The sequence below is a fragment of the Anarhichas minor genome, unplaced genomic scaffold (genome assembly GCF_050575085.1).
Source record: "Anarhichas minor isolate MPS153535 unplaced genomic scaffold, ASM5057508v1 ptg000081l, whole genome shotgun sequence".
Classification (NCBI taxonomy): Eukaryota; Metazoa; Chordata; class Actinopteri; order Perciformes; family Anarhichadidae; genus Anarhichas; species Anarhichas minor.
In genome coordinates, this window is record NW_027466527.1 from 356,552 (window position 1) to 372,500 (window position 15,949).

The 15,949-nt window shown below is 46.5% G+C and overlaps 1 protein-coding gene across 7 annotated transcripts in view; it reads right to left on the bottom strand.

Annotated features, from left to right (window-relative positions):
- The window catches only part of herc2 (HECT and RLD domain containing E3 ubiquitin protein ligase 2), a 62,199-nt gene that overhangs the window by 40,621 nt on the left and 5,629 nt on the right, over positions 1 to 15,949 (bottom strand). For 4 of the 7 annotated variants that reach the window (XR_012949548.1, XM_076081546.1, XM_076081547.1 and 1 more), the window contains exons 5-25: positions 13,050 to 13,272; positions 11,095 to 11,195; positions 8,819 to 8,960; positions 8,624 to 8,728; positions 8,358 to 8,529; positions 8,040 to 8,252; positions 7,739 to 7,927; positions 7,447 to 7,598; positions 6,662 to 6,819; positions 6,431 to 6,544; positions 5,676 to 5,927; positions 5,091 to 5,284; positions 4,696 to 4,896; positions 4,333 to 4,561; positions 4,080 to 4,204; positions 3,684 to 3,862; positions 2,441 to 2,625; positions 1,291 to 1,446; positions 1,008 to 1,193; positions 430 to 606; positions 248 to 351 (exon numbers count right to left, since the gene is read on the bottom strand). Coding sequence is in view for 6 of the 7 variants with exons in the window: in XM_076081546.1 (XP_075937661.1) it covers positions 248 to 351; positions 430 to 606; positions 1,008 to 1,193; positions 1,291 to 1,446; positions 2,441 to 2,625; positions 3,684 to 3,862; positions 4,080 to 4,204; positions 4,333 to 4,561; positions 4,696 to 4,896; positions 5,091 to 5,284; positions 5,676 to 5,927; positions 6,431 to 6,544; positions 6,662 to 6,819; positions 7,447 to 7,598; positions 7,739 to 7,927; positions 8,040 to 8,252; positions 8,358 to 8,529; positions 8,624 to 8,728; positions 8,819 to 8,960; positions 11,095 to 11,195; positions 13,050 to 13,272 (3,557 nt within the window). In the remaining variant the exon portion in view is untranslated. The remainder of the gene's footprint in view (positions 1 to 247; positions 352 to 429; positions 607 to 1,007; positions 1,194 to 1,290; positions 1,447 to 2,440; positions 2,626 to 3,683; positions 3,863 to 4,079; positions 4,205 to 4,332; positions 4,562 to 4,695; positions 4,897 to 5,090; positions 5,285 to 5,675; positions 5,928 to 6,430; positions 6,545 to 6,661; positions 6,820 to 7,446; positions 7,599 to 7,738; positions 7,928 to 8,039; positions 8,253 to 8,357; positions 8,530 to 8,623; positions 8,729 to 8,818; positions 8,961 to 11,094; positions 11,196 to 13,049; positions 13,273 to 15,949) is intronic. The other 3 variants (XM_076081550.1, XM_076081549.1, XM_076081548.1) reach the window with 2 other exon arrangements.

Genomic DNA, 15,949 nt, shown 5'->3' on the forward strand with positions numbered 1-15,949 from the left:
GTCACATGATGTCAAGTTTTAAATTGAATTACAAGTAAATATATATTTGTCATGAACAGCGTTATGTTCCTCTGACAGAGATCACAAACACAGAGTTATGACTAAACGATGATCAGCTGTGACACACGTCACGTTTAACGGACGTCTCTAAAATGTCGGCCCGAGGCGATGACGTCTCGTTTGTTTCATGCTCGTCGCCTTAAATCATGAAAATGAGAAGGACCCAGTGTGTCGGGACAGTCGGTACCTCCATGTACTGGCCCACGCAGAAGGCCTGCATCGACTCCCTGGTGTCCTCAAACTGCAGAGCGGCTTCCAGAGCGACCACCGGGTCCTCTCCTGCAAACTGGGCTGTAAGAGGAGAGACGTTGTTACAACAAGGACAAAGATGTGTCTCAAATCTTCTCTACGATTGTTGTTCGACCTCACCGAGGATGCTGTTTCCTGCCAGCGACTGGGACTGAGCCTGGAAGTCCTTGATGTCGTACACCTTTCCGTCGATGACGGTCCAGAATCCGCCGTCTTTGTTGTGGTTCTCCAGGTCGGCCTTGCGAATAAGGGAAACCTCCTCGTTGTTCTTGGAACATTGTCCTGTGAAGAAGCATCCTGCCACAGCAGAAGAAGAGCTAGTTACATTCTACAAAGATCTTCACAACAAGTTCAGGGAATTCAGGATTTTAATTATTTCACGTCAGTGACATCGACTTCATTTACTTTCAGAAAACATTTCGTCTTTTTGTGCTCATTCCTAAAAAACAATAAATGAACGTTCCACTAATATTCCCGTTTACATGCTGCTGTGCATGTTTAACATACAACAACTTCATGATGCTGATGAGACATGTATGCATATCCAAAAAACCTGTTGATATTCAAGTCCTTCGTGACGTTGAGACATGAATATCTGAATATGAACGGCTGCATGTAAAACAGATGAGTAGGAAAAGTGTCTTTCTCGGAGTGAGAGCAAAAAACAGAATCAGTCTAACTGAGTCAGTGTATTATACCCATGATGCCGGGCCAAGCCAGATCCTCATTATCGTCCCTCTCATGTCCCGGGGCCAGGTGGTTGAACCGGTCCAGGTGCTCCAGGAGTCCGGCCAGGAGAGGGATGGACCCGGTCTCCTGCATCAAACCGGCATCGATGGTGAGGAGGAGGACGATGGACACCACCAACTCAGGCAGCAGCACTCCTGTCAGAGCAGAAACATCCAGAACCGTTTCACCAGTTTGCTTGAAAAAAACAAGCAGTTCACGCTGCACATAAAGTCTCAGCAGAAGAGGGATTACCAGTTAGATCTCCTTCAATAACACGAGAGACTTCAGCAAAGTGGCGGCGGCCGGTGGAGGCGATACTCGTCGCCACTGGGAGGATGTCTCCGATGTGAGTGCACAGCAGGGCGATGTACTTCTTTAACAGGGAACCAACACCCAGGAGCTCCGGATCTGCAAAGACAACAGATCAGATCCCACATAGAGCTCGTTCTCAATCCATGATCCGTACTGACCCCCCCCCAGCTAACAGCTAACCAACAGGAGGAGAGCTAGTAACGTTAGCAGCACCGCTAACGGCTAACCAACAGGAGGAGAGCTAGTAGCGTTAGCAGCACCGCTAACGACTAACCAACAGGAGGAGAGCTAGTAACGTTAGCAGCACCGCTAACGACTAACCAACAGGAGGAGAGCTAGTAACGTTAGCAGCACCGCTAACGGCTAACCAACAGGAGGAGAGCTAGTAGCGTTAGCAGCACCGCTAACGACTAACCAACAGGAGGAGAGCTAGTAGCGTTAGCAGCACCGCTAACGGCTAACCAACAGGAGGAGAGCTAGTAGCGTTAGCAGCACCGCTAACGACTAACCAACAGGAGGAGAGCTAGTAACGTTAGCAGCACCGCTAACGGCTAACCAACAGGAGGAGAGCTAGTAGCGTTAGCAGCACCGCTAACGGCTAACCAACAGGAGGAGAGCTAGTAGCGTTAGCAGCACCGCTAACGGCTAACCAACGAGTTCACTTCAGTTACACTATGATGCCTTCAGGCTCTGCTCAGTGAACATGAGTACTGGCTGAAGGTACATTATAACGTTATCATGATGTGTTCACATGTCATCTGTAATCTTGAATTGTGTGTTTTTATGAAGAAAAAACTTAAATTACTAAAACAAAGTAAAAGTATAACATTTTGTATTTTTGATGGTTTACAGACTTCAGAGCGTTGAAATGATTTTTGGGACGATGACAAAAATAATAATCTTGTGGATCCTTGTAGACCAGCTGCTGTAATCAAACAACAAAGATGATCTGTGTCTGCTAATATGGATCATCAGTGATCAATAAAATAAGTTAAGTTTGTTCTCTTGTGCTGATCTGATCCGTGAGTCGTATGATTTTCTGATCTCATGACTTGTATCTCCTCTCATCGGGATGACTGCGTGGACTCACTGTATCCGTTGACGTTCTCCGTGCCGTTGACCCCGAGGTACAGCTTGCTGACCAGCAGCCTCTGAAAGCGCAGCAGCAGGTCCAGAGACGCAGAGCGCTCCTTGCTGACGTGCTCAGCCTCTAGATAGTTGGAGATACGCCGAGCGACATCCTTCAGCCTCGCGATGGTCTGGGAGGCGATGTTCCTGCAGAGATTAGAAGGTTTTTATTGTTACTTACCAGGGACAGTCCGTGTTAATCAACATTTCAGTTTCCATTCAATGGAAATGTGCCAGAGTTCACAAGAGACACAATTCTCGTCTGTAGTCCCAGGTTATTACAATGTATCAACACTATAGTACAACATAATACTATGCAAAACAATGAAATACATCAATACATTACAAAAGTAGCAGATTAGTAAAAGCAAGTATGTAACGACAGAGCCAGAGAGGAGGTAGAATGATCACTATGGTTGCAGGCTTGGTTTGCTTTTAGCCGTCTCTGTAGTGTTTGTTTAAAGGTTCAGTTATTAACTTTAGTTTATTCTCGTCATAGTGAAGCTGAAGATGACGTAATCACGTTGCGCACCGAGGCTCCACAAACGGCCGCGGCGCCTCATCGTGCATCTCTGAATCGATCAGAGCTCTTCAGACGCGGCTGTCATAAATATTCACTGATTAACACACTATTTACACGTCTGAAGGTTTTAAATTCAATTAGTTTTATAGCTTTAGAAACAGGAAGTGTTAAAATCTACATGTGAGTAAATATTTATCAGTCAAATCAAATAGGAAACTAAGGTTGAATATAAACTAACACATTTAATACTTGACTTGTTTCTCTACAGGGTTTGTATGAAGGTGATGAAGTAGTTCATGAATATGAGATATGAGTTTATAGATGATTATAATCCCTCCTCTCTGTAGTGGAGGTTAGTTTATGGAGTTTAGTCGGTTTCACTCGTTGTCTTTTTGATTCTTCACGTTCTGGAGTTTCAGAGAATATTGCAACAAACATCATGTTGAGGATAAACATGTTTGTTCGTGCTCAGAGCTCCATCTGTTGAGGCTACGCTGCTAAGCATGAGTACAAACAAAGCTTTACTGCTCTCTCTCAACTCTATAGGAAGACCTGCTCCGTCTGTATTTTAATACACAGTCCTCTCCCTGCAGCTACTATCCTCCAGCATTATGAACCGACTCAGTGTGGGACGCGTCTTAATCTGCTAGCAGACACCTCGACTCGGACAAAGAGCGAGTACCTCAACAGCTGCTGCACAAGCTGCACCAGAGGCAGGCTTTGCTTCCCCGCTGACTCGTAGATGCCTGTGTTGATGAGGTCTTTGTCCAGCATGGCGCGACACCGCTGCATGGTGGACGCGTTGGCCTCCTGCTCGTCGACCTCCTTCTCCTTCTGAGCCTCCTTCTTGGCTTCAATATCCTGTCGTGTTAAAAGAAACACCAGTATTCAGTGAGAGGAGTTCAGGGACGTGGCTGCAGAAGGTTTTAGCCATTAATGTCTATTGTAAACAACCAATCAGTGTTTAAACCAACAGGAGGAGAGCTAGTAACGTTAGCAGCACCGCTATCGGCTAACCAATGGAGGTTCACTTCAAATACATTGTGCGACAGTGGAGCGATGCATCAAACACACCGACCTGTATCTCTGCGGTGATCGCTGCATTCAGAGCGGATTCCAACCCTCCGTCAGCCATCAAGCTGCTGACCAGCAGGTCGATCATGAAGCGACGGCCAGGACTCACACTCATCTCATTCCCAGACGCTGGCAGAAAAACAACAAAGATAAAACCCTCAGCCTCTCCAGTCCCAACCGCTCATTCACCTCCTACCAGAGTTAATGGACTGTTGAGTGTGTGTGTAAACCGGTGTTAGTGGACGATGAGCACTCACCAGCGTTAGGCAGGAGGGAGGACAACGCCCTCGCCCGCTCCTCGGCGGTGGGCAGCAGCACCGACCAGCCGCTTTGGAGGACGGCTTGGGCGGCCGCTTGCACAGAGTTGAGCACGCCGGCGTTGCTCGCTAGAACCACCACCGTCTGTTTGAGGTTGTTCAGCAGCACGCTGCCCAGACCCAGACCCAGCTCCTCTGGATCCACCTGGTTACTGATGGCTGCATGGAGCTGAGGAGAAGGAGGAGGAGGAGGATTTAGAGATATGTATATGTGCAGATTATGACCAGCAGTGCAGTTAGTCTAATGCTCTGTACGGAGGCTCACACTACGATGTATGAACGAAGCTTAAAAGAGAGGTCCACCTGGAGCCGGAGCAGGTTGAGCGTGGCGACCACCATGCACTCCTTCTCCTGTGGGGGGGGCCAGTCTGAGCTGCCGTCCATCCCCTCGCTGACCTGTCGCAGCAGCAGGTCCAGCTGCTCAAAGGTCACCGGGCAGACGTCCACTACGAAGGGAACGCGCTGCCCGACGGACCACTCGGAGCACGAGGACCAGGCGAAGCTCTGACAATCACCACAAAACACGGAAGCGTTAACATGTTTCGAGTTCAAGAAAACAAGGAATATACACACGTCGCACACACACGTCTTCATATTTATTCTAGTCTAGAAATCCTGTTTTTCCATCTTCTGTTCTTCTGTTTCAGGTTCCATCATTAAAAGAATATAAAAACTAAAATAATAAAGTAATGCATCACCTGTCCGGGGCCACAGGAGATCCCCACGATGTGCTTGGCGTTGAGTCCGGGCAGAGCCTTGGGCTGCTTCTTGTTGGAGAACAGCGTGTCAAAGTGCTGCAGCTTGTCGTTGCTTCCCCAGCTGTGCACCTCCCCGTCGTCCGTGAGGGCGAGGCAGTGAGTCGAGCCCACCGCCACGTCCACCACTTTCTTTCCTGCTCGCAAACACAACAGACACACATCAGTCTTATTCTGAAAGATTCATGCTAAGGTCCTTGTATTAAGTGTTAGTCAACAGGTAATAAGGTCCTTATAACATGTTTATTAACATAAGTATGTGATGTGTTAATAGCAGCACCATAAACACATTTATTGTTAGATTATAAAATATAACTTAAAAATAAAAGCCTTATGAGCTTTATAAAAGGGAGAACAATGCCTTAACGATGATTAATCCTTTATTATGCAGAAAGATGCTATTATTAACACTTCGTCCTTTTGACACACAATAATGGTAATAAGCATCTTATAAGGACGCATAAGGGCCTTATTACCTATTAACTAACCTTTATTACCATAAGTTATTGTTTAGAACAGCCAACTCACCCTCTAGACTGTCGAGCAGCTTCGGGTATCGAACATGCTCGTCGGTGCCGTGACCGAGGCGCTGATTGTCTCCCTTGCCCCAGGTGTACACCTGCCCGTCTTTGGTGAGGGCCACGGAGAACTGGCTGCCGCAGCACACCTTCACGATGTCCAGGTCCTGCAGCTTCTCCACCAGCTTGGGTGTCTTGCAGCCATCGCTGCCTCCTCGGCCCAGTTTACCGTAGTCCCCGTCCCCCCAGGACCAAACCTGACCTGAGGACACACACACACAGAGAGACGGAGAACCACAACAGTGAGGTCCAATCCCTTTGAACTAACTGATGTCAGCTGGTAAATGGTACCATTGTTGTTATGTATATTGTATACATTTGATATTTTTTACGTCTTTTCCAGGTTCCTCACAAGATGTAAGAGGTCATTGTCAAACGTTTGATGAATAAACCAGGTGTGTGCTTTCATTCCTCACGTGTGCCGTCCTCTTGTTTAACTTTTTGTTTCTTTACGTCTCTGGTTTCCACTGGTAAACTTTATAGTCACGTTGCTATGAATTGTGGGTAATTCTCGGAGGCAAAGTCTGCCGAAATGCGGACTTACAGAAAGTTTTCATCAAGGGCTCAAAAGGTCTGCGAGAGACTCAAAACCTCAATGATTTTGACATCAGGACAGAACTTAATCTCTTACGGATTTTACGTGAACGCCCCTCAACGTCTAAGTGTGGAGATTGAGATTTGGGCCTAAAGCTCTCTTGTTCTCACCGTTCTCTGTCACAGAAAGCGTCTGAGCATCACCACTTCCACACGCCACGTCCATCACCTTCAGTCCCTTCAGCGCCGTCACCAGCATGGGTGTCGTCTGGTCCTCGCTGGAGCCTAGAAGCACAGCGGGAGTGACAACGCTTTCTCTCAGTGGTGAAAACAAGACAAGAGATTGTGTTTATCCGAGCGGAGGCCGTGTCCTCCAGTGAGGTCGATGCAGACGGAGCTCACCGTGACCCAGCCGCCCGTAGTTCCCTCTGCCCCACGTGTAGAGCTCCCCGTCGGCGGTGATGGCGGCGCTGTAAGTGCTCCCACAGGCAATGTGCACCACATGCTTTCCTGTCTGTTTCCCATTGAAGGCTGCGATCATCGTGGGCTCTTCCAGATACCTAAAAATAAAGTGAACATGGAGATTAAAACACTACGAGGATACTCGAATAAAACTAAAAGTAATGATTCATGTCAGCTTTGTTTTAGGTGTTTCCTAGTGTTGATGTTTTCATTCTTGCAGGAATTGAAAACTGTGGAGGTCGTTTTAGGTGTTACAGCATAATGTTTATAACACAATGTCTTAGATTGTGGCCTAAAATATAATGTATAATTATCTGCTCACTTCTCTGATAACGCAAATAACGTGTTGACATTAACAGCTGTTAGAAAGTACAAAGAAGAGCTGTACTGAGGTTCCATTGAGTTACATTATGATGCCTTCACAATAATTCACAAAATTCACAATATTTGATCTCGCAAAATGTTTAAAATCACAATATTATCGTATTGTGACTTCAGCATCGTATCGTTGGGCCTTGAATCTGTTTGATCAATAATTTAATTCTACTAAATTCTAAAACCATCTGCAGCTTTTGTGAAAGACACAAATGCAGAAGTCTGGAGAGCTGTCATATCGCTTCATATTTCATATTGGAAGAAGGTGTAAAAGTGTGGACTTAAGTAGGTGTGTGAGGAGACTCTTGTGGAAGTCAAACATCAGCTGACTTCCTCTCTTATTTGCTTACGTGGTGTCTCCGTGTCCAAGGCGTCCTCCGTCACCGCAGCCCCACGAGAACACCTCCCCATTGGACGACAGGGCCAAGTAGTGCTGCCCGTCGGGATGAGCCGCGAGCTTCACCACCTTTCTGGAGCTCAGACCGTGGATCAGCATCGGAGCCTAAAACAACACGACACAGACACTCAATCTGCAGCGGACACGGAGGTGAAAGCAGCAGCTTTTGGGATGTTCTGAATACAGCCGCTTCGTTAGATGAAGGTACATTAATAAACAGAAACCACCTGCGTGACAGAACTGACCAGGGTTGTGCTCTTGTAGTTCTGGGTGTAAACAGCACCGCTGCTGGACAGGATGAGGAAGCCCTTCTCTGAGCAGACGATCTGAGCGACTCCGAGGCTCGACAGGCCTTTACAATGGATGGGCCCGTTAACATTGGCGTAGAGCTTCCAGCCCAACAGGCCCCAGGCTATCACCTCCTGCAGGGTTCCCTGCAACACAAAGACAATAAAACGGACACATCATTAGTTAAGGTTGGGATCATCATCATGGACCTCCGACAATAAGACAACCACTCGTCTCCAGGCGATAAAGAGTCGTCACCTTGTGCGATGTGGGGGAGTTGCAGTGGGGGGGGCTGCAGGGAGAAGCCAAGCGGTCCAGGTGAGCCATGATCACCACGGCCGTCTGCCGGAGGTCAATGGCCAGCTCGTTGTCCTGAGGTAAGGTCAGGTAGCGCAGGAAGCTCTCGTTGGGACTCATCTGGGCCGTGAGGATCTGGAAACCACAGCAATCGACCAAAGAAGTGCTCGTTAGCTTTAAGAAGAGCGTTCACAAGAAACACAACGAGCTCATCGTCATATCTTCAGTTTGTTCCATCTCTCATATTCATCTGGTGTCAAACTAGAAGAGCAGCCTCACCTCAGCCTCCTCCTCAGGAATGGGCTCCTCCTTGCTGCTGTGGATGTTGTGGAAGCGCTGCAGGAGGGGCAGCAGAGGGGCGCTGGTTCCCTGGGTGGAGCGCTCGTTGTCCATCTCTCTGGTGCCGCTTTCCCACAGACGCAGCAGCAGCAGGACGGCAGACAGCAGCTGACTGGACACGACACACACACACACACACACACACAGTGAGCGGAGAGGAGACGTTTTTATCTGCAGCAGGATGTCATGAGGTATCGAGGGTTTACCTGAGAGTGCCCCTCTGCACAGCCAGCTCCAGCAGGATGGCCAGGGCGAGGTGCTGGTCCTGCAGAGGAATGTTGCCTTTGGTGCTGGCGCTTCCGTGTACGTCACTGGTCCCCAAAAGAAGGCAAGACATGTGAATCTCAAACATGTGTTACAACATAGAAAATGAGCGACTGATAATAATGAATAACACCAACCTGAGGAACTTGGTGGCCCGCTCGACCACTTCGAGCCAAACCGACGACACGGTTCCCTCGTCGAACAGCGTGGCTTCTGGTAGAGCTCGCAGCGCATCCAGAGACTCCTGGAGCAGCTCGCTGCAGAGGTCCGCATCATCTCCTAGAAAAACACAAATCTCCTGTTTGATATACACGACACACAGCGGCTACATCACACCACACACAGAACCCAAACACATACAGGTTACAATCTGCCAAGCGTGAGGGCAGAACCAGTGAGACGTGCGTTCACCAAATGTATTGACCCATAATCTAGTGGAACTTTGATTATAAGTGTTCATTTTAAAGAAAATGTAATGTGTGTGTGTGTGTGAGAAAGAGCTGCAGCCTTGTGACCTGTTCACCTTCCTAAAACTATGTCTAAGCAGCGACTCATCACCAGACATCCTCACACCACCACTAAAGACCAGTTTGGTTCTGAAACCTCTGACCATCAAAGCTTTTTAAAACGGCCCCTTGGAGCCCCGACCTCCAGCGCCTTTCTGACCCAACATCTCCAACAGACAAGAAAAACATAAAGCTGAACCTTTTTACCTTCCTGTTTACAATAGTTTACAGAATGTATTCAGAAATTGTGTATGGGAACTGACAAAACAAATGTTACGCTTAAAACGCAGAAAAAGTTCGACGCATCAGTGAAACGTGTGAAACGTAAGTCTGGAGCTCAGTCTGCAGGAGAGCAGAGACAACATTTGTACATCACTTCAGTTCTGAAATGTTTCATAAATATAGAGTCTAAACTTTGCATTAATTTACAGACAAGAACATTCAAGCAGCTGGTATCCAGTCACATGAAACGGCTCTAAAATAAATATCTAGGACTGGAACATGTGTCCATTCAGCAGGAGACAGAAAACACTGTTCCATGAATACAGATACACTGAGGATGGCTTAACTGTCTGTGTGTGTGTGTGTGTCTCTGTGTGTCTCTGCGTGTGTGTGTGTGTGTGTGCATGTGTGTGCGTGTGTGTGTCTCTGCGTGTCTCTGTGTGTGTGTCTCTGCGTGTGTGTCTCTGCGTGTGTGTCTCTGCGTGTGTGTCTCTGCGTGTCTGTGTGTGTGTGTCTCTGCATGTCTGTGTGTGTGTGTCTGTCTGTCTCTGCGTGTCTGTGTCTGTGTGTGTGTGTGTGTCTGTCTGTCTCTGCGTGTCTGTGTGTGTCTGTCTCTGCGTGTCTGTGTGTGTGTCTGTCTCTGCATGTCTGTGTGTGTCTGTGTGTGTGTCTGTCTCTGCATGTCTGTGTGTGTGTGTGTGTGTGTGTGTGTCTGTCTCTGCGTGTCTGTGTGTGTGTGTGCGTCTGTCTGTCTCTGCGTGTCTGTGTGTGTGTGTGTGTCTGTCTCTGCGTGTCTGTGTCTGTCTCTGCGTGTCTGTGTGTGTGTGTGTGTCTGTCTCTGCGTGTCTGTGTGTCTGTCTGTCTCTGCGTGTCTGTGTGTGTGTGTGTGTCTGTCTCTGCGTGTCTGTGTGTGTCTGTCTTTCTCTGCGTGTCTGTGTGTGTCTGTGTGTGTGTGTGTCTGTCTCTGCGTGTCTGTGTGTGTCTGTCTCTGCGTGTCTGTGTGTGTCTGTCTCTGCGTGTCTGTGTGTGTCTGTCTCTGCGTGTCTGTGTGTGTGTCTGTCTCTGCATGTCTGTGTGTGTCTGTGTGTGTGTCTGTCTCTGCATGTCTGTGTGTGTGTGTGTGTGTGTGTGTCTGTCTCTGCGTGTCTGTGTGTGTGTGTGCGTCTGTCTGTCTCTGCGTGTCTGTGTGTGTGTGTGTGTCTGTCTCTGCGTGTCTGTGTCTGTCTCTGCGTGTCTGTGTGTGTGTCTGTCTCTGCGTGTCTGTGTGTCTGTCTGTCTCTGCGTGTCTGTGTGTGTGTGTGTGTCTGTCTCTGCGTGTCTGTGTGTGTCTGTCTTTCTCTGCGTGTCTGTGTGTGTCTGTGTGTGTGTGTGTCTGTGTGTGTGTGTGTGTGTGTGTGTGTCTGTCTCTGCATGTCTCTGTGTGTCTCATGTTACAGGAAGACTCTAAAGCATGAACATTCAGCGCTACATGAACCAGAATGTTAGGTTCATTATCTTAAAGCCGTAGAAACGTTACCAACGAGTCTGCAAACACTACAAGCTAATGCTAAAAACATTAGCATTGAGACATATGTTGTGTTGTTGACTGTGAGCAGCGTGTGACACATGGTGCAACACATTCATGAACAGCTGTCCGGCTACCACCAGCAGCACCGAACAAGACGTCTTCACTGTCACATTCCTACCTGACCTCCAGGCTCGACGCAGGAAAGCAAAGGCGAAGGAGAGCGCTGCTCTGGAGCCGACTCTGGCCAGACCTTCTACACCTTTACTGGCCGGCCGAGGGCTGGAAACACAACGCACACACACACACACACACACACAGACACACACAGAGATTAACACAGGATGCATGTGTGTGTGTTTACGAGGCGCCCGTGAGGGAAACACACTGAGCTGGAGGGTTTAACTGACACAAATATTCACACGTCTAAAAGTTTTGACAAAGAAGTTAGTTTTTAGAGGCTTTAGAAACAGGAGTGAAAGTTCAAAATAGTTTACAGGACATTCAACCTTTGTTTCTTTATAACACATTTAATACTTGACCTAAAGGCAATAAAGTCGTCCATGAACATGAGATATGACTTTACAGATAATTACAATCCCTCCTCTCTATAGTGGAGGTTAGTTTATGGTGTGTAGTCAGTTACACTCGTTGTGTTGTTTGATTCTTCACAGTTCGGTTTGTACGTCCTCTGGAGCTTCAGAGAATAAAGCAACAAACAGCACGTTGAGGATAAACCAGTTGAATTACCCAGGCTGACCTCACCCATTGAGAGGTTTAAACATATTTCAGGGTTATTATGAAACTGCTATGGGCCGCCTATGACCTCATTTGATTACGTTAATGTGGCTAAAATCATCACTGAACTAATTGAATAGAAGAGTCTTTGTATTGGACGGCCAAATCTGAGTCGAAAGATTGTTTTCGAACTTTGCAGAGCTCCTACAATGAACCAGATGTACAGTATCCCTCACTACAATGAACCAGATGTACAGTATCCCTCACTACAATGAACCAGATGTGCAGTATCCCTCACCACAATGAACCAGATGTGCAGTATCCCTCACTACAATGAACCAGATGTGCAGTATCCCTCACCACAATGAACCAGATGTGCAGTATCCCTCACCACAATGAACCAGATGTGCAGTCTCCCTCACCACAATGAACAGATGTGCAGTATCCCTCACTACAATGAACCAGATGTGCAGTATCCCTCACTACAATGAACCAGATGTGCAGTATCCCTCACTACAATGAACCAGATGTGCAGTATCCCTCACTACAATGAACCAGATGTGCAGTATCCCTCACTACAATGAACCAGATGTGCAGTATCCCTCACTACAATGAACCAGATGTGCAGTATCCCTCACTACAATGAACCAGATGTGCAGTATCCCTCACTACAATGAACCAGATGTGCAGTATCCCTCACTACAATGAACCAGATGTGCAGTATCCCTCACTACAATGAACCAGATGTGCAGTATCCCTCACTACAATGAACCAGATGTACAGTATCCCTCACTACAATGAACCAGATGTGCAGTATCCCTCACTACAATGAACCAGATGTGCAGTATCCCTCACTACAATGAACCAGATGTGCAGTATCCCTCACTACAATGAACCAGATGTGCAGTATCCCTCACTACAATGAACCAGATGTACAGTATCCCTCACTACAATGAACCAGATGTGCAGTATCCCTCACTACAATGAACCAGATGTGCAGTATCCCTCACTACAATGAACCAGATGTGCAGTATCCCTCACTACAATGAACCAGATGTGCAGTATCCCTCACTACAATGAACCAGATGTACAGTATCCCTCACTACAATGAACCAGATGTACAGTATCCCTCACTACAATGAACCAGATGTGCAGTATCCCTCACTACAATGAACCAGATGTGCAGTATCCCTCACTAGAATGAACCAGATGTGCAGTATCCCTCACTACAATGAACCAGATGTACAGTATCCCTCACTATAATAAACCTTGGAGACACCTGCACATTAAGTTTCTCAGCAGGTGCACACCTGGATCACCAGTGGTCTAAGCACCTGCTCACACTCCTTTAAACCCTCTGATGCTCTACCAGAACCTCCGTCTCCAGCTCCTCCTCACCTCTTGTTGTCGGCAGCAGGCAGTGGAGGGCTGGGCGGGCCCTTCCAGCGGACCTTGTACTTCTCCTCCATCATGCTGTGGCTCAGAGAGATGAGGTATCGCTCCAGGATGACGAGGCGCTGGCGGAGCCGTTGGGCCGACAGCGTGCTTTTAGCCATCTGAGCCGAGAGCTTCTGCTGGTCGTCTACCAGCACCAGCAGACAGTCCTTCAACTCTGTCTCATCTACGCACGCACACACACACACACACACACACACACACACACACACACACACACACACACACACACACACACACACACACACACACACACACACACACACACACACACACACACACACACACACACACACACACACACACACACACACACACACACACACACACACACACACACACACACACACACACACACACGAACTTATTTGTCACCCACAATTACTTCTCACAGAAAACTCTTGATGTTGAGTGTTCAAACTGTTAATACATATAAACGAACCTTTGCATGTCTTCTTTTTTATGGCGAGACAGCTGAGTTTTAAATATATTTTTTCTGCATCAAATAGTTGGAAGCTTCATTCATAACGTTGACATTCAAACTCTAAATCAACAATCAAATGCACAGCTTTTATTATGCATCTATTTATCTATTTATTGTGTTTAAAGACGATATTTAGAGCTGGCTACAAAGATATTATTAGAGTTATATTTGTAGAATTAGATTACAGTGTACATGTATTTGAAAAGAGACGTAATCATTTCTTAAATCCACGACATGTTTTTATCCAACTGAAGGTTCTGCTTCCTTCCATGTGTTCTGGTGTCACTGCAGTGAAAGAACTGTTTCCTGCACAGACGAGTTACGGCTGATTTAATGAATAAACACTAACTCATTTAATCCCATGAACCACTTCGCTCAAGATGAGGATTATTTTAGAAGGTTGTTATTTTAGGGTGATGACCTCATTAAATATGACGATATTAAAAGCTTCATTCACAAACCTCAATAGAAGCTTTGAATGAATGTTAATCTATTAACACATTCATAACAATACTCAGAGTAACAATTTGTCTAGATTTATAATATTTTTCTTCTGTGATTCAAAACAACTTTTTGGCAGAAATACTTAAAATATAATGTAAGAATATATTCTCACATTAAATCTGTCAATATAAAGAGCAATGTGACTTTGACTCATCTAAAGCTTTAAGAACATTTAACTACCCATTATACCGTATCGAGAAATGTAACAACTCACCAATAACATGAAGCAGATAAACCTTAAACTCTGTAAACATATTGCTACATTTAAACTATTGAAGCCGTCTTCAAATTCTCATATTTAAAAGTTGACATGATTTATAAGACATATGTAGAGAAGGATCTGGAAGTTTGTGTTTAAAAGAAATAAAGAATATCTGAAGTTATTAAACTACAATAAGTGATGAAACGCCCCCGCTCTTCATCACACAAACAGCATGGTGTTTAAAAGTAAAAAGGTCCCATGACACTTCATCACAGCCAGTCCTTTGTTTCTGATCTGGTTCAAGAGAAACTGCTTTTTTTTTATGCGTGCGTGCACAGCAGCGCTGCAGGAAAGATGACATGAGCCAAAATAGCAGATCAGAAATCCACTTAAGCTTCATGTAAGTCAGACCGGCCGGCGGTCGCATGAGCAACACTACGGGCAGCTGTTTGTTATACATCATTACTTAGTGCAAGAGAACCAACTCCTGATCAACTCTTTATCAGAATATATATATCAGAGAAAGAAAAGAGGTCAAACACATCAGAGCTCATGTGTTACTGCAGAATTCTGATTTAAAAACAATAGTTTGGGCTCAAACTGCTGAGATCAACATGTTCTACATATCGGACCACTCAATGGAAAGCAGGAAGTAAGCTGACTGGACTTTAAAGGGATAGTTTGGATTTTCTGAAGTGTGGTTGTAGGAGGTACTTTTAAAGAGTTAGTTCAGATTCACTAAAGTCTCTCAACAACACAACCTCAGCAACAGATGGAGGCAGCAGGAGAGCAGCAGCTCCTGTGTCCTGAGAGGTAGAATCAGTGTTTGAGTGAATGGAGTCTGGTGTGTTTGTAGAGATCATAGATAACAGCTTGAGTTCCCCTCAGAAAGGTCTGTCTGACAGCAAGGTGAAGAGGTGAAGACATTCTGAATATAGCTTCACTTCAACTGAGAGACATTCTGTTAGAGTCTAACATACGTCCACAGCAGAACATCACTTTGCTCCCGTGCTGGTTCTCCTGTCTGTTCTATGAACTCATCTACTGCAGTAGAACCCTGACTGTGGAGGAGAACCTCACACAGTCAATAAGAAGAAGCCTTCACTATCCATGAGACCCTCCCCTCCTCCCCCACCACCCAGCGCTTATCTCCCACCACCATGACACTGTCCCACCCAGTCCAGCCAGTAAACACAGCCTGGCGAGAGGCACTAGCTCCCCTCCTCTGGGCCACATTATAACGCCGACCAAGAGGTAAAAATAACCACTTCAGACCTGCAGACGGCAACTTGTCATGCCCGAGTTTCCACATCTCACGTGTCAGCAGTGAGACTGATAAACAGAGAGGGTGACCATGTGTTGAAATGGTCAGTATGCTCGTATCTGGTCCACATCTAAGTGTTGTGAAACCGTCTGCGGTCAGCATGGTATTAATTACTCTACTTGGAAACAGAGAAGCGTAAAATACCAGGAGTCACAAACAGGAGAGCAGTGCAGCATCGTTAGGGACCCCCCCCCCACACAAACCTGGTTCTAAACAGGAACCGGTTCTATATCAGTAATAACCCGTTAGTATAGGTGTGGTCCAGAGTTCTCCGTTCTGCTATCGGTACTTTCTTAGTTCTGCAGTGAGATGTCCTCATCGCAAACGTC